Source organism: Dermacentor silvarum, chromosome 9 (genome assembly GCF_013339745.2).
Source record: "Dermacentor silvarum isolate Dsil-2018 chromosome 9, BIME_Dsil_1.4, whole genome shotgun sequence".
Lineage (NCBI taxonomy): Eukaryota > Metazoa > Arthropoda > Arachnida > Ixodida > Ixodidae > Dermacentor > Dermacentor silvarum.
Genome location: NC_051162.1, coordinates 119,879,146 through 119,896,981, shown reverse-complemented (window position 1 = coordinate 119,896,981; position 17,836 = coordinate 119,879,146). Strand labels below are relative to the sequence as shown.

General features: G+C 46.4%; 1 protein-coding gene across 3 annotated transcripts in view; it reads left to right on the top strand.

The window, feature by feature from the left end:
- LOC119464170 (alpha-(1,6)-fucosyltransferase) overlaps nucleotides 1–17,836 on the top strand; it is a 43,468-nt gene that overhangs the window by 17,178 nt on the left and 8,454 nt on the right. For all 3 annotated transcript variants that reach the window (XM_037725024.2, XM_049656538.1, XM_049656539.1), the window contains exons 3-9: nucleotides 1,032–1,117; nucleotides 2,139–2,292; nucleotides 7,100–7,214; nucleotides 9,612–9,876; nucleotides 10,667–10,856; nucleotides 15,650–15,823; nucleotides 16,935–17,088. In XM_037725024.2, the coding sequence (XP_037580952.1) occupies nucleotides 1,032–1,117; nucleotides 2,139–2,292; nucleotides 7,100–7,214; nucleotides 9,612–9,876; nucleotides 10,667–10,856; nucleotides 15,650–15,823; nucleotides 16,935–17,088 (1,138 nt within the window). The remainder of the gene's footprint in view (nucleotides 1–1,031; nucleotides 1,118–2,138; nucleotides 2,293–7,099; nucleotides 7,215–9,611; nucleotides 9,877–10,666; nucleotides 10,857–15,649; nucleotides 15,824–16,934; nucleotides 17,089–17,836) is intronic.

The window sequence follows — 17,836 nt, the reverse complement described above, 5'->3', positions numbered from 1 at the left end:
GCAAGTTCGCCCCTGACTTTGTTGTCCTTAATTGAAATGAGCGTATTGAAGGATTGTAAGTAAGCGTAGACCGATGACGGCCACTCTTATCGCTTAGGGATACAGAATGCACTTATAGTTACATCTAGGTTGTTTCTATTTGATTTTAACGTTGCAATCGCATTCGGTAAACGCAGCTCACAAGAGTGTCCACGTGTCTGCGAAAATACATTATCTTAAGTTGTGGGCCTTTAACGGCAAGCTGTGATCATTTCATTATTGTATGTCTGTCTGTGTAATCACCTGCATTGAGCAGTAATTCCGGAGAAATCTTGAACATGATGTAAGAGAAAGCTATACATTCCTTCGCTCCCCGCCCCCGCTGCATAAGAATTACAACCTTCTACGAAATCTTCAAGCAGAAGTGAAAGTAATCGTAGCAGCCATTATTATAAGTGATTTTTTAAATGAAAACAAAATCTCTTATGACACATAGTGCATTTCCGTAGCATCAGATAGATTAGTCGGAGGCTTACATTACTTTCACGGCAAATCGTAGTCTGGTAGTAGCCAATTAACAAAGTCTCACTAACATTTTGATCACACAATTTAATGCACACGTCTCGATAGCTCAATTGCAACGTAGCAAAAATAGTCACGTCCATTTCGAAAAAACTGTGTGCTCGGCCTTAGTGTCTGGAAATACATTCTCAAAACCTGTGACGAAATGTATAAATGCTCGAGTTAACACTTATCAGAACTGCAATTTTTCCACAGTGCTGATCAATCTGAACTGGAACGGTTGCGGAAGTGGCGGGAACTTAAATCAGTGGCTATGAAGTCAGTGACGTCAACGTGGCGTCACGGGCGCTGCGGGGTCTTGGCACGAAATCCGAAAAATGTTGCACCGTCATTTCCGGTTGCATTAAGCCGTATGTTTCGCCACAGAAACCTACAAAGTTTAGAAGGATTATTTTATGTGTCTAGACTGACTTTATAATCGTTTTTTATTGGTGGATATTGTCTTATACAGAGTTGCCTTTACATTTCAGTTCGACGGAAGCGCCCCCTGTACCGAGAACCCAGGCAAACCCATCCTCCGCAGCCGCGAAGACTTTCGACCCTACAATGTTGATTGGTGAGGATGTTTTACGCTTCTCGAGTTTTGATTCTTTTCGACATATGGCTTTGTTCTAATTATGCACTACGCGTTCGAAAGCTGCCCAGGCGTTGCACCAGGTGTTGCACCGTTGAGATCAGTGTAGCGTCCTAGACTACGTTAGCGCCCTTTCTGCTTGTGCTTCGACGGCGTGGCGCTCGCTGTGCATGTTGGCAGCATCCATACGGTTGCGCCTAACCCGCGTTCCCGAGATGAAACGTCACTGTAACTTTATTCTTCTCTGCGTCCTTGTACTGGTTCCGCTACACTGAAATAACCTTCAAGATGACGTAACAACAAGGGCAAATTTGAACACTGATCGACTTTATATGCGAGCCTCAGATAGATAATTGTACGAGTTGGTATGCATCCAAGGCTGCAACAGCGAGACTAAATAAATGCACTAAATACGTGGACAGAATACAAGAATGGAGTGCAAGGAAACATAGTCCTAGTCATTTTATTTTGTTGTGCTGCCGTATCCATGCATGTATTATAAGCTTAAAGCACTAAATATTCGTATTTTTTTCAAAGCGTAGACATGTGTCTCTACGGTCAAAGACAGTATGCTCGCATAAAGGTATAGTCTCAGCTAAGTAATCGGCGTGGACCGGTTTTCATATATTTCGTTTCTTAAAGAGAACAGTCGTGCAGCGTAAGAAGATTTCCAGCTCGTTTTTCGTGACCAGTGCCCCTCGGTGCCCTAGGTTATGACTTCGGCATAACGCTACATACCGTTTTGATATGTCAGTTGTCATTTGCCTGCCTTAAACCACTTGAGATTTACGTTGACCGCATACACATTACCACTCACGAGAGACTGGTAGGCTGGTATAGCGCAATCTGGTAGGCTGACATGAAATAAAGCCTAAAAATATATAAAAACAACCAGCTCTATATTACTTCCTGGTGTGAAGGCGTCGGAAGTAGCGTAATCGCGTATCTACATGCTGTGTTTCAAGCGTGTTCGAAACACTACAGCAATGCTCACTCCCAACAGGCAATGATGATGTACACGTCGAGCGACTTGCCAGGTTGGAGGCCACGATCGCAGGGATGCGCGACTTCTTGGTGCGTCATCTGTCGTCATCCCCCGGTCGTGGAAACGACAACCGAGCAGCTGCGACTCTCATCAAGGCACGGGAGTACCTCAGGTGTGCTTGGACGCGGGCATTTTCCCACTACACACTCTAAACATTTTTACACCTATATGGGCGTATAAAGGGTGTTCGGTTGTTGCATGGCCAACACCCTCACGTTTAAGGGGTAATACCAACCTGTTGGTGGAAACCAATGTTGGCATCTAGTTTGCCGACTTTTTATACCTAGTAAAAATGATGACAGCTGTGACAGGGCGACATAAAAAGTGCATTAAATGAAGTTTTGTATCAATCCCTGTGAAATTCTCCTGTCGGATATTTCTGTGTGCCCAAGGCTGTCGGGATGATTACAGAGTTTTCAGCTACGTCTTTTGTCATCGCACGTCTAGTTAGAGCTGCGTTGTCGTCCTCTGTGAATTTTTCCAAGACCCTTGCGATAAGGGTGTTATCCGTGTGACAAGTAAACACCCTTAAGGGTGTAAACATTTTTACAGTGCTATAGTGACGCACGTGCTCGTGATTTCTTTTTGGTGTACACAATTAAGGGGAACTTTGCCCCAAGTTGAACTTGCAGTTCTCTTGGGCATGCCAGTTAAAGCTTTTAGTAAATTAACAAATTGCTCCGCAGAACCGGACGCGCACCCACCGTACAAGGCCTTGGCCAAGCGGAAATTTCTGTGGGCAATTGAGACAGGAGTAACTGGTATAGCTGTCGAAAGCCGGGTGACTGGGGTATTATGGGATATCAATCTGGGACATCGGCAGGGCGCGATAAAAGTCACAATAAGACATATAGCGTCATCAACAGATCTCCGAAAGTGATATATCTTCCATGATCCCGTTGTCGCTCGGCTTACGTTTAAAACGTGGTCTGCAGCGTGCATAGTATGCCTCAATATGATGATTCTGGTCAGGTTGCGCTAGCGTTCACCAGCCAACTCTCCCGAATTTCGCATTGATTACGAACTCGCGCTCTTCTACCATTTTAAGAATGGTGCGCCGAGTTTTACAAAAATAAATTGTGTTCGTGCAACCGTTCTCAATGTGTTCAATGATGGGGCGGCTCAAGAGTCCGAAAGAAAAAAAAAACGCCTAAAGAAATAGTGAAAGTGCCAGTTAAATTTTTTTTCGAGCAAGCTTATCTGTGTCTTTCTGGTCCTAATATGGCAACGCTAGGGGAAATTTACCACGGGGATCTTGCTTCGAGCACGTTTATTTACGCAAGTTACCGAAGGTAGAAAATCAGCTGCAGCAAAGTCGGTGAGAAAGTCAAGACAACAATAAAAAAACAAGGCGTTAACTTCTTTTTTTTTTTGCAGTCGTTGCTGTTACTTCTTTGCTGTTACTTGTGTGCTACGTCTAAAGGTCATTGACCCAAGTGAAGTACATGTGTGCCACATAAGCTGTGTGCTCAAAGCAAACGTTTAACACAATGCGTGCCATTCCCCGACGAAATAAGCGCACGATGGTAACATGCCTTGACCGGAACTCTGCCGATCCGCAGTCTCACTAGGTCCAATCTGTCTACAAACAAAGGTGCAGATTGCTCTAATTATCAGTGTTACTCTGAACATGGTCGAATCCTGTCGTAGTGAGAAATTCTGTAATCACGGCATTTTGAGAAATTGATAGACGCTGTTGCAGCCCCCTGATTAAATCAGAGCGGTCAATATGGGTAATTTGTCATTATGGTTGAATATGAGAATGTCCAGAATGACACCCTATGTGTCCAATAATTTACAATATTAAACAAGTATACTAACATGACTTTCGCGTCATTTCATTTTATGGGTTAAGTGAAGCCACTTGACCTCGATACCCCGGAAAAATTACACGCAAGCCTGGAAAGGCCCCACCCGATTTATTACAACAGAATTTCTATGCGCAATTTTGGTTACGTTTCGCACTTCTACTTTCCCTACGAAATCGAGTCAGTGACGTTTACTTCCTAAGTACGCCGCCGCAGATGCTATAGCCTGTCCATGTCCAACGGCGCAAGCCGCATTATGACCCGCTCACCTCGCCGTCGCGTCGCCTCAAGTTGCCAGAATGGCCACTCTTCGGTCAAGGACTGTTGTACTGTTGTAAGGAAGAAGACCAGCGCCCCTCCCAGAGGCTCGCTTCGCCTACGGGTGGCCTCTAGTAGACATTCGATCTCGGAGTCAGCGCAACGAGTTGGCAAATCTTAGTTCACCGGTGCGCCTCCGCCAATAAACATATTCGCAATATACATAAATATAGCTGGAGTAGGCTCCCGTCATGACGAACACGGTTAAACTGAATATTTCAGTACGTGTACATGTTTGGTTGATAGCAAAAATAAATTTACGAGCAACCAATCCCGGTTGCTATCCAATAATGCGTTTAGCATGCTTTGGGAGGTGGGTATTTGTAGCACTATGTGCAACGCTCCCGTCACCACCGTGCCTTAACCAAAAGCGGGAGCCAACTTGTACTAGTAACGCCACTTCCTCAAGGACCATTTCGCAACAGCGTCCAGCGTTCGTGACCGCCTGTGGTCACGACCAGAGGAGCAGCGTCTAAACCACGGCGTAAGAAATATGCTTTCTCACGCCGTGGTCTGAACTGAGAATGCCTACGTCCTGGTCCAGACGCGCAGCGTTTCAGTGAGAGCATCTCAATACGTTAGCTGTTACGAAGGAAAAATGCGACCATGCTCCCCTAACCACATTCTGGTACAAACCGTGTGGTTTTTGCCGCTAGTGTGTTAGACTGCACTACGTTCGGAATCAGTCGGCGAAAATGGTTGGACTGTCGCACGAAAACGCGGTTAGTTCCGAAACAATCCTAGACGCATAAAAAAATTTCGCTTGATGCTAACTGGAAATTCGGTTAAGCTTGAACTTCGGCAGCCGCCCGCTAACGCATGCTTCCCGGTGGAGTATTATACATGCTTTTGTGCTCTGCCACCTTTCATACTCGGCAGCCATGCATAATTGGCATGTTGCAGAGAGGAACAAGTTAAATTCCCTCATCAGAAAGGTCTTCAAGCTTGCCCTCGGCTTACCTGTGAGCACTCACACCGAATACCTGTTAAAGCTCGGAGTGCACAACACGCTCGAAGAAATAATAGAGGCGCAAGAGCGTTCACAGCTGCTCAGGCTATCCGGCACCCCGGCGGGCCGCAAGATACTCGATGAGATGGACCTCTACCCTGTCGACCATTGCCCCGACGCCGTGCGCATTCCCAGCGACATCAGATCTCAACTACACATCGCGCCCATTCCCCGCAATATGCACCTCGCACACAACGTCGGCAGACGTCGGGCCAGGGGTAGAGCTCTACTCGAACATGTACGTAACAACCACATTGAGGCAAGCTTCGTGGATGCCGCGGCCTATGTCCAACAAGAGGCGTTCGCCGTCTCCATCGTCGACCCTAATTCCAAGATCACTTGCTGCGCTACAGTACGCACTTCGAAGCCATTTGTAGCCGAACAGGTTGCAATCGCGCTGGCTGTGCTCGATGGTCGCAGAGAGGTAATATATAGCGATTCTAAGGCGGCCATTAAGGCCTACCAATCCGGGATGGTCTCCCCTCAGGCCCTTCGCATTCTCCAAAGCTTGAAAAGTATCTCTCCGCATTCTCTCATTTGGTTTCCCGCTCACTTGGGGTCGATTGAGGGCTCTCCCTCTAACCCTAACGAGAGCGCGCACGAGGCCGCGCGAGGACTCACTGACCGCGCCGCCTCCGCAGTCCCCCTACCCCGCAGGGAACCATTGATGACGTATAATGAAATCACTAAGCATTATTATCTGTCAAGACGGGTATTCCCCCTCCCGCACCCTGCCTTATGCAGGGCGCGGGCGGTGACCCTTCGACTTTTACAAGCTCGTGCGTATCCTAACCTTGCGGTTCTTCACGCTATATACCCTGAAAGGTATCCCAGTGCGGACTGCCCTGCCTGTGGACTAACGGCAACATTTAACCATGTGTTGTGGGAGTGTGAAGCCATCGGCTCCGCCTTCAGCGAGGATAGGTGGGCTGCGCTTTTGGGCAGCTCCGAACTCAACGACCAAACCCTGGCCGTCCAGAGTGCCCGCGATCGGGCCGTCAAGCTCGGCTTGCCGGTCCCTACGTGGGACTAGCCGGGTGGCGCGGGGTGTCCCCTGCGTCTTCTCTGGACCTCAATAAAGTTATTTCACTCACTCACTCACTCCCGGTGGAGTTAGGGCCCTACTGTATGTTTTACTTTATTCTTTGAGATTTATCATCTCGCTCTTCCTTTCCTCCTTCCTCCCCTCCTTCCTATCTTTCCTTCTATGTTTAGCTCGTCCTTTCCGAAAAGTAGGCAGGCGTTGTGCCCCTTCTGGTGGAAGTTTCAGCCTTGCTTCTCGCTTTCTCTTGCCTGTGTATGTTTACAAATAATAATAATAATAATAATAATAATAATAATAATAATAATAATAATAATAATAATAAAATAATAATAATAATAATAATAATAATAATAGTGCCTTGGAGAGGTAGTTTGGAAGAGGCGAGCCTGCGATCTGCACGACGAGTGAATGCATGGCGTTTCTCAAGACATAAACAGCTGTGCCAGTGTTGACGACGTGAAAATCTGCAAAGACTGGTACTAAAAAAAGCACCATACGCGTACATGACGAGATCCTTGAGGCATGTGGATGTGCTGAGAAATCGAGCTCAAAGACTAAAATTGTGCTATTTGCCACAGAGGATATTCAAACATTATTTGTGGCTGTGAAATACTGGTTATACTTCGAAGTATTATTTTCACCTAGATTTGTAAGCTTGTAAACATTTCTCTCACTGCTCATTTGACATGCAGGAACCTTGTGGTGTTGATACCTCTTTTATTGTAATTTCCTTTTGCAGGGTCATGGAGGCAGATGTAGCAGTTATCAGAGAGACAGACCAAGCTATCAGAAAAAGTGTGAAGAAAATGCAGAGACTGCGGGACTTCGTCCGGAAAGGAATTGAACGGCTTCAGGTGAGGCAAGCTATCAGGTGCTTGTTGTACTTCTCCGTGGTCACGCCTGTGAAGACCTATCGGACATCCTAAATCTATAATCCCCTTGACGATAATTAAATACAAAGAAATGTTATGAAGGCAGGATCTAAGAACTCATTTGAAAGTTGTGTTAGGTGTTTACGGATTAAAAAAAGCTGTGTACTTGAACAACTTCTGAATAACAACTCCTGGTGTTGGGCTGCTTAGCACGAGGTCGCGGGATCGAATCCCGGCCACGGCGGCCTCATTTCGATGGGGGCGAAATGCGAAAACACCCGTTTACTTAGATTTAGGTGCACGTTAAAGAACCCCAGGTGGTCCAAATTTTCGGAGTCTCCCACTACGGCGTGCCTCATAATCAGATCGTGGTTTTGGCACGTAAAACCTCATAATTTAATTATTTTTTAAATAACAACTCCCGTATTTTGAACAACTTCTTTATAAGGGGAGTACAAAATAGGCTAATGAAACACAGTTAACACTCGTTAATAAAACACTAGACTATTTAAAAAATTTTGAAAGTTGACAAAGAATTTCACCGAATGTCCAACAATGTAAACTCCACAAAGATCTATAACAATACCTAGTTAGTTACAATACCAAATACACATAATCAATGTTATCCTAAATAGTATTCGGTTTAAAAGTTAATTGCGCAATGTATTTGTGTTGGAGCAATATTGGTGAAATAATTAGGGCCTTGATTCTAATCTTGCTACCGCCAGTTAGATTATCAATTATTATTATATATCAGATGTAGCGAATATTATCCAAATTTTGTTGTTGCCAAGCAAAATTGTTTGTTTTCGATTATTGAAGCAAGAGCTCCCAGGAAAAAGAAAAAAACTTCTTGGACACGTTCGCTGTTGCAGTACGTCTTGAGGTCGAAATTGCGACGTCTCGACTTACCGGAAATTGGGGAGGGGGGTCAACACGTCACGTATGTCAGGTGCATTGTCACCCACCCGCTAAGTCCCACACCTTTGCAGCTTTATTGAACTCCATAGAGATGACCCCTAGTGCTTGCATGTAATCCAAAGCTACAAGAGGTTTTCAGCTGCGTTGTTATTTCAAGAATTTATCGCATTGAAACTGCAGGAACTTCTTGCATTGTGACATCTGCAGAGAAGCTAGGGAGAAATGCCAGAACCTAAGACACTGTGAATGTGTTAGCTCGGTTCCGGGCACCCTTTCACAGTAACCCCTTTACATTTTTACAGCGCCTGCTGGCAGGGGTTTTCTCCCGCAATTCGATGTCCGCCGGCGGCCGTCGCAAGAATTCCGAAGTATTTTCTGATAAGAATATAAGAAAAAAAATACAAATAATCACAATGTGCTGTGCGAGATGATTAAAAAGAAAGTAATAAATCCACAGTGCTCCGAGGGGTTTTAAACCCCGGTCAGCAGTTGGAGCTTTACATCGCACTGCCGATGCTACCCATTGGAAACACTTCGATCATAGAATATCAAAATCATGTCGCAATATCCGTCCACTATTTTGGCGACAAATAGGACATTCATGACTGCCGGACGTCCAATATCCAATATATCTCGCAAAGGACGTCTGAGCGACATAGCATCTGGACCTTTTTCAGCCTATACATGAATATTTGTCGGCCGAGAGGCTTTGCATTTCACATTTACTTGCGACGGGAATCATGCTTTTTGATATGTTCAAGAAACAAGTCGAGGCTATCATCTCATGCGCATGTGTATATTGTACTATGCGTATTTTTGGCGTAGTCTACTTTGAGAACTCCAGTTAGACCAGTATGGTACTTGAGTGCGTCGTAACACCTAGAATATTAAGGGATATATTGCATTTCCATGTGCTGGCATGTACGTGCCGGTGAAGTATCTGATCTTAATGTCTGGGCGTTCAAAGCGTCTTCTGCGAACGTAATACTAATTATAACAGAAAACTGAGCAAATGTCCGTGCAAAGTTCCCAGCATGTCCCCATTATGTCCCTCACGGAGATGTAAGGAACGTTCGCTGGACAAATTTAACAGTGGTGGGTGTCCAAAGAATATCCACTGGAGGTCTTCCCGGTCACTGGGCAATGCGTCTGTATATAGAATGCTGTTATGCCTTTAGCTCCTATGATTGACTGGCGCCACGCTGTAGCAGGTGAAACAACTTCGTTAAAGCCAGGTATCAAATGTCAAAGGCAGAATAGGAAAGAGCAGGAAGACGATATGGACTATACTCGGGATAGCAGATTGTTATTTTCAAGAAAGCAAATTTCTCGCGCACATCGCCGTAAACATACTGGAACCGACAACCGAAGAAACATTGCAACTGCGTATCATATTGCACGAGCTATGGCGTCACAGCACAGCATCTTGGGTGAAACTGCAATTCATCTACCTTGCAGAATCCGGCTGACTGCAAATCAGCACCCAAGCTGCAATGCCTCCTGGACAACCCATGGGGCTTTTCAGCCGGTGTGCATGACGTGCTGTGGTGCTTTGTGGCAGCCTTGCAAATGGGGCGCACATTGATTCTCAACAGTACGGCCTGGCACTACGCTCCCGGCGAAAATGGCTGGTCGCAGGTGTTCCAACCCGTTGCGGGTCGGTCCTGCAATGGTGCTGGCTCTGAGAACATGATCGTCACTGGCTACCCGGGATATGACTCCAGTGAGTGATTTGATCATCTGCTGTGCCATCAGTGACCAATAATTTCAGTTATGTGTCCTTTAGCGCGCGTGTGTGTTTGTGTGTGTGTGTTAACATTTGCTATTCCCGTGTATATAGGTCTATACTTTAACGGCTCCAAAGATTCGAAGAATTCGTGTTAAATGGGCTGCGAAAATGCGGAGTATATTGCTTAGGAGATGTTTTCTGAGTGTGGTCTGTTTATGCGAAAGTTGTTTTTACTAGTCGCCTACATCAAACTGATGTAGTGCTCAAGGAGGTCCCGAGAGGATCGTACACTGACATTTCTTGTATCTTAAACTCTCCTTACTTCAAGAATTTCAGAGATGTTCTGTTGAGAACCACTTATAATGTGCCACGAGTAAATGTCGCTCAGCTTTATCACATGTCGAAGGCTTTCCATTTAGCTTCCGAGCAAGCTTTCTATCTTTCTTAAATTTATTCTTAACGAGAAGGCGAACCCAGGATCCCGATTTTCGCTCGTCGCAACCATACGAAGTCAACAGATAATGAAGCCAAGGAACGCATGGGGCAAATTATTTGTAGTTTCTAATTTAAGAGTGGAATGATAAGCTAAAGGGAAATGAAAGATGACGAAAGAACATCTTGCCGCCTGTCGGAGCTCAACCTACAACCTACGCATGGCGCGCTGAATCTCTGCGATGTTTTGTCATTGCTTTCCCTGTAGACTTATTGTGTCGCTTGGCAATCTCTCATTTCCACTCCCTGCCTTTCCTTCTACACTCTTTCCTTCCTTCCTTCTCATTTCCAGGCGTTAAGGAGCGTAGCAAAATTCTTGACCTGCCAGCGTCTATAGTGAAGGATTTGGCGGCAAACCATCGGGAACCCTATGCCTGGTGGTATGGCGAGATTATGGCTTACGTTCTGCGGCTGCAGGATTCGTCACGACAGCTAGTAGAAGACTTCAAGAAGAATAATGGTTACAAGCATCCTATTGTAGCGTGAGTTCTTGGTGCATTCTTATAACCGCTCTAACACACTGAGTGTGCTTAAAAAAGACACAACAGTCTGCTAATCGTGGTCTCCAGACTAAGGTAGCGTGTACTGCCCAAGTGTTAAACTTGCCAGTGCAATTGGCATGCAAAATGAACCTGAAGTTGAAGCAGAACATTCTTTCTGGCCAAGACTTGTCGACTTCTTCAGCCGACAAATGGCTTGAACAACACGTGAATGATCGTTTGCTCAACTAAGCTTTAGTCCTTATGCAGGTAAGGTACTTTCACCTGGGAAGCTACATTCAACGTATCTACCATTGAGCATCAAGTAACAATACAAAGAAGCTTGCGGCAGCAAATTTCTTGCTGATTTCCTGAGTTAGGGCAGTGGCTTCCGTTCTCTGGCTACATCTGGCAGGGACCAAATGCACAAATGCTGAAGGACAAAAATTACCGCCGTTGCTGTGGCGGTGCTCTGCTAAGCCCAAGTGCGCGGGCTGCAAAACGCAAAAGCGCGCATTGTCCGTGCATTGGGTTCACGTTAAATAACGCCAGATGATCGTAACTTAATCCGTAGTCCCTCTACTACAGCGAGCCTCATAGCCGTTTCATTGTTTTGGCACGTGAAACCCCAGAATTTAATTTCATTTTGAGTTGAGAAATTGGCAATGAGTGGGGTGCTGTGCATGGTGCGTGCACTTATATTCTGTAATAACCTAAGGAAACGAACAAGCTCCACTTACAAAAAAGGCAGTGCGCCTGACCTTAACCTCTGTAAAAGAACCAAGCCAGCTGGGATCGGCTCACAGCTTAATGACTTGGCTCTGCTAATGTAAATGCTAGGCTAAGTGAAATCATTCGAAGTTGTAAGATTGAAAGTGTCAGCAATTTGAAACAGGTCTCAAGTCACCAGTTTGCCCGGCGTGTTTCTAACGGATTTAAAGACCATTCAAATCAAACAAAACCTGCATACATGCTTATGCGCTAGCACGTTATTAAAAGCCCGGGCACGGAACACTTCAGCATGCTTCGTAGAAGGCTTTCTGCATGCACCTATGCCTACATGAATTTACAGATGAATAGCTGCATGGGAAAAAGGTTAAGTGAGTAGGCAGATGCAGGGTTCGGTGTGTGGATAGATAAACGATCCGAAGGATTCGATGGATGAATGAATACATGTCTCCATTCATTCATCCATGCCTGCATTTATTCATGCATGCATTGACAGTCACGTACACTCGACCACAAAATATTGCGCGGGGCGCAAGCGCGTGGCGAAGCGGTCCTCCTCTCCTTCTAGCAGCGCACCCCTGGTGTTGAGACCGACGCTTGCGCGCATGCGCATCCTTCCATGGCTGCAAGCGTGCACGCTCCCGCGCTTGTTCCTTGCACGACGGCGATATCGGAGTGTAGCCGCGAGGTGCACCTTTTGCGATTGGCGCTGTGGCGACTTCGACAGCCCGCGCCCGGGACGCTGCGGCCGATTTTTGTCGAAAAACGAGAGCATATATATATCGCCCGGTCGCGAACGCAACAAGTCATTTTTTTTCTACGCTGCGCCTTTACGTGGCCGATTTTCGTTCTTTCTTTTTAAGAACGTGACGTTCTCCCTCAGAACAGCGTGGCCGAGAAATGAACCTAGTATACGTAAAGTCCCTATATAAGAAAAGTACCGCCATCTACTCTTTCCTCCGCCGTCTCCTCTCCTAAAGCGCTTGTTTTCTTGTTTACTTTTTGTTTGCGAAAGCAAGTCGACGGTGGCGCACCTAGAAAGTCCACGTTGAAGCTTTCAGGCCGGGCGCGTGCCGCCGCCGGCGACTGCGGCTGCGCAGAGGACTTTCAACATGGCTCTGAGGCGGAAAAAAATATAAAGAAGTGAAAGCGCCCGCTATCATCGTCCAATTGGAGATACAGGAGAGAGAGAAGCGGCGTTGATCAAAGGATGACGGTACTTTTCTTTTATAGGGACTTTAGGTAAACGGGCTGGCAAAGACTGCGATGGCCCGTATGCCTTTAGATGACAGGCGACACAACAAAGTGCTGATCCCTTCTTCGTTAATGCTGCTCGCTATGAGTCAGGATTAGTTCTGCGTAATAGTCTTGCCATGTCTTTAAATGTCACTGCAATATGAGGGCAAGGAGGGGCGTACAGACATACGAGGACACTACAAGGGGTGGAGGAGAGAAAAGCGAAGCTTGGTGACTGTATTTCTATAAGATATGAACGTAAATGCACTGCTGCTTCAGATGCTCATCTTCGTTCCAACCAAGTAGTGGTCGGTTTAAAATAGCGCCTCGTGTCCCGATAGAGCAACGGCAGGTCATCACGAGGCTTTCTCTGCAAGGAGTACCCCAACCAATTATTTGCAGCATAACAGGCGGGTCAAAGACCGCAGTGAGCCGAATTATTATTCAGGCCTTCCGTGACGAAGCCCGGCACACTGACGTGAAGCATTCTGGTCGTCCACGGGTCACAGCCATTGAATACGATATTCTAGTTGCCGCAGCCGCATTCGTGAATCCCTTCCTCACTGCCAGGCAAATTGCCGACGAACTGTCAATAAATGCTTCGACCGAAACTATACGTCGGCGCCTGAAGGAAGCTGGGTTGAAGAGTTGCGCAGCTGCCCAGAAGCCTCACCTTAAAGAGGACCAGTGGCGGCAACGATTAGATTTCGCACTGGCCCACGAACGCTGGACATGGGCAGAATGGTCGACTATCATCTTTTCTGATGAGTGCACTTTTTGCACGCGCCGGGACCAACAGCAGCGAGTGTGGTGGCCTATGAATTTCAGGTAAGCAGTGGTCTTGTTTTCAATTGACATAGTGGTGTGACTTATTATAATACGAGCACGAGAAGCATGAGCAAATATCTTTTTTATAGCTTAAATTCGCTGTGATGGTTAGTCGGCCGTCAAATGCGCGTGCTTTCTATAAGGATGCAAAGCGACGGTAAGATCCTGGTACTGCGTAAGCGCTTTTCCTAAAACCTTTTTTTTTCCGTTTTAATTATACCAAATTATATTTTTGTAGAATTTCTGAAGGTCTATTGCAACAACTACATTCGCAGACACCGCCCAGGCTACATGAAAAGCGTGCTGTCCAGCGGTCGCTGTTCGGCGTCTGTGTGGGGCGCCATTACCAGCCGCGGCCTCGGCCTTCTCGTCCGCATCGACGGTAGTTTCACGGCGGCCTACTACACCAACTTGATCCAGTATACCTTGGTGCCTTACGTGTTGGATGGGCCTTTCCCGGACGGGCTGTACCTGTTCCAGCAAGAGAGGAGCCCCGTGCATATGGCACACAGTCACCACCGCGCTCGAAAACTTGGCCGTACCAACCTTACAGTGGCCACCAAATGACGCTGACATGAATCCCATCGAGAACGTATGGGGTCTCATCAAGTCGCGACTTTCCGAGCGTAAGCTCTCCAGAGCGACGGCCGACGCTCTTTGGGCGGCCATAAGTGAAGAATGGGAGCTGCTTCGCGCTCGGCGAGAAATAGTGGCCGCCCTCCACGACACTATGCCAAGAAGGGTGGCCGAAGTCATTTCTGTGAACGGAAACTTCACGCTTTACTAGCGCCATCACCTGTCAAAGAAAGCAGGGATGTCTCATTGCCTGATCAACTGCACTACATTCCTAAATATTTTCTTAAATATTGTGGTCAAATATTGGCCTAACTTTACCTTCCTTCTCTTAGCCATCGTAAGGTTGTTGCTGTTGCCTCAAAACATGGCTCGTACCTAAATGCGAAGCATTTTGTTGATGTCTTTCTTTTTCTTCTATAGACCATGTCATGCTGCAAGATTGCGCTATTCTCATGAACCTAATCGGAATTTGGATCGGTCACTAAACCTCCGAAACGCCATACGCTGAGGGCTGCTGAAGAGCATGGAGTTTAACTTTCCAATCTGCACAGGACTGTAAAGAAAGCCGCAACGATTGACTCCGGAATAATTTTGATGGCCCGGGGCTTCTTAAGCGTAAGGGTTGATTTTTTTTTCAATTTTCCCTATTGAGATATGGCCGCTGCTGCCATGATTAACCCCGCTGCCTCGTGCGCGGAAGACGAACGCAATTACAGCTTACACTGCTCGCCCATCCAACCACAAAATAATTTCGATGTTCTTTTAAATCAGGCTGTTACAGTGTCCAAGGCACGCTACCTCTCCCCACCCACCTCTTTTTCCGCCTCCCTTTCTACAGCATGGACTTTTTTTTATTTTCAGGTTGTATAACGGAAATAAAGAGTTCATTTTCGTCTTGCCTGTCTCCTTCTATAGAGCGCCTTTTCTGCCACGCTCTCCTGCGGGAGAACGCCCCGTTCGTAAAAAGAAAAAGGACAAAGATTGGCCACGAAAACGCTCAGCGCAGAAACAAGAACTGCGTTGTTGCGTTCGCGACCGGGAGATATGCATCCGCGCTCGTAACGCGACAAAAGGCGGCCGCAGCTACGCACGCCAGCTCATTGTTCACATAGTTATGCCCGTCGAAGCCGCCACCTCGCGACTACACTCGGATATCGCCGGCGCGCAAAGAGCAAGCGAGGGAAGATGCACGCTTGCAGTCACGGAGGGACGCGCATGCGCGCAAGCGTAGGTCTCGACACCAGGGGTGCGCCGCTAGAAGGAGAGGAGGACCGTTTCACCACGCGCTCGCGCCCCCCTGCAATACTTTGTGGCCGAGTGTACCTAGCATGCTTGCATGGTCGACTGGTAGATTTTGGTGTGACCTCTTTGTAGGTCTCAGAATTAACAATATCTTGTAACGATAGTCCTCTGTTGCTGCTTTGCAGGATGCATATTCGGCGCACGGACAAGAAGCGGGAAGCTGCTTTCCATCTCGTGGAAGAGTACATGCAACACGCCGAAGAGTTCTACAGCGCCCTCGCGCTCAAGGGAGTGGCTGCCCAGAAGCGTGTATTCGTCGCTACTGATGACCCTTCGGTCATTAGTGCAATAAAATCGAAGTAAGACAACTTTTAGTAATTGAGAAAGTCGTCAAAAGGGACAGTCTTGCACTGGGTAGTTAGGTGTGTGAAACATGAACACTGATGTTCTCCTCTTTCATCCACAAGTGACAAAATTGCTGGGGATTGCCGTGTTTCAGATGTGTGAATATGGAGCATGGTGCTATAAATAACCTAGTGACTTCAATAGATCGCATTTAATTGTCAAACTCCTCACCGTGATTTACATTAGTCCAGGGTGTCCTCGCTTAAGTTAAACAAGCTGTGAAAAAAAAAAACTGATACAATATACAGTTATGGGACTAACGGTGTTCGCTCGTGAGTTCTCACTTGCCACCAGGATAATTACTTTGTAGTAATTACCCAGCTAATTAGATAACTGTAATTAAATCAGTTTTAACCGCGAAGCTGCTCTAAGTCGAGCCTTCGCCGTCTCTCTGTCCGGCGGTGTCACGAAGGTCACGGGACCAGAAGAGGATAAAAAGGCATAATATAGAAGTAATTTTCATTGACCTGCAAAACGGTGGCATTGTTGTCATATGAACTTGTGTAAGGTGTTTCACTAAGAAAAAATGTCTCAATGTAGCAGTAGAAGCTGCTACCTGATATCATTACATGAATGTTTTAGTCGCCTTCGGGATGTGCTCCGCTTCTATTCAAAATGTATCTCGATGAGGAAGCTATCTGTAGCGTTCCTTCACGTGTTGTGTGTATGCTATCCTATGTTGTCTCACTGTCGGAATACGTTTTTGAAATACTGATGTTGCAGACGTTTCGCAGTGACCGCAAAGAAGCTTGAATTTCAAAAACACCTGGTAAATTCAGAAACGACTATTACTGCCCCTCTTCTTTTACCTAGAAACATATCAACTAACTTTGCAAACCCTTTTTGTAATTCATTTGTTTTCTTGATGTTCAGTGATGTTCTCGACAGTAAATCACTGAATTGCTTAAAGGTACAACCCGTTATTTTAAATCTGTGGTTAATTTTGTTTGAACACACCGCTTTTGAACATTCCTACTTTTACCGCAGCTGCGACTAATGTTGATTTCTAAATCACCTCAGCTGAATTGATACACTATTTGCACATTCCTACTTTCAACAATGCAGGTTTCCAAGCTACCTGGTTATCTCCAATCAGCGTTCTGCAAGTGAGGCCTTCGACATGAAAACTCGAACTAAAAGCTCGGCACTAAGTGGGATGCTCATCGACATTCACCTTCTCGCTGAGTCGGACTACATAGTGTGCGCCTTCTCTTCTGGTGTGAGTGGACTGGTTTGCTGTTTCTGTTCGCGACTAATCGATTTCAATAAACATGTGACCCTGCTCGGCGGACTCGGCCCCGTGTGCTTTGTTTCCGGTAGCTTTTAATTGATGCGCACTGGTACGGGTCCTTCGCAAACCGGTTTTCTCGCGATTTGCTTGTGCAGCTTCAGTCGCTTATTGCAATGTGTACATCCCAGACGACGCAAAGTGTCCCACGGTGGTCCTGAAAAGATCCACATGTTCCACATACAAATGACATCCGGTGGATTTTCCACAAACGTCCCAGTCAGCAAGGCCACCACTGTGATATAATGTGTAGTTCGGCACGCATTTTATATGAATTACATCGCCCTTTTCTTCTGAACAAGCACTCAGATAAAGGATTGTTAATGGCTTTTAACATGGCTGCATACATGCCATGGTGGCGTCGTGGCATTGGCGCTGCTATGGTGGGGGCTTGTGATGATGTTGATGGTGGTGGAGGGCATGGGATCAAATCCCGGCCTCGGCGGCCGCATTTAAATGTGGGCGAAATGCAAAAAATGCCCGTGTACCGTGCATTGGTTGCACGTTAAAGAGCCCCAGGTGGTCGAAATTAATTCGGAGTCCCCCGCTGTGGCGTGCCTCATAATCACATCCTGGTTTTGGCAGGTGAAACCCCAGAATTTAGATTTTCTTTAACATGGCTGCGTGTCTTATACATAATACTTCGACAGCGATCGCGTTAAATAAAGGTATCGTGGTT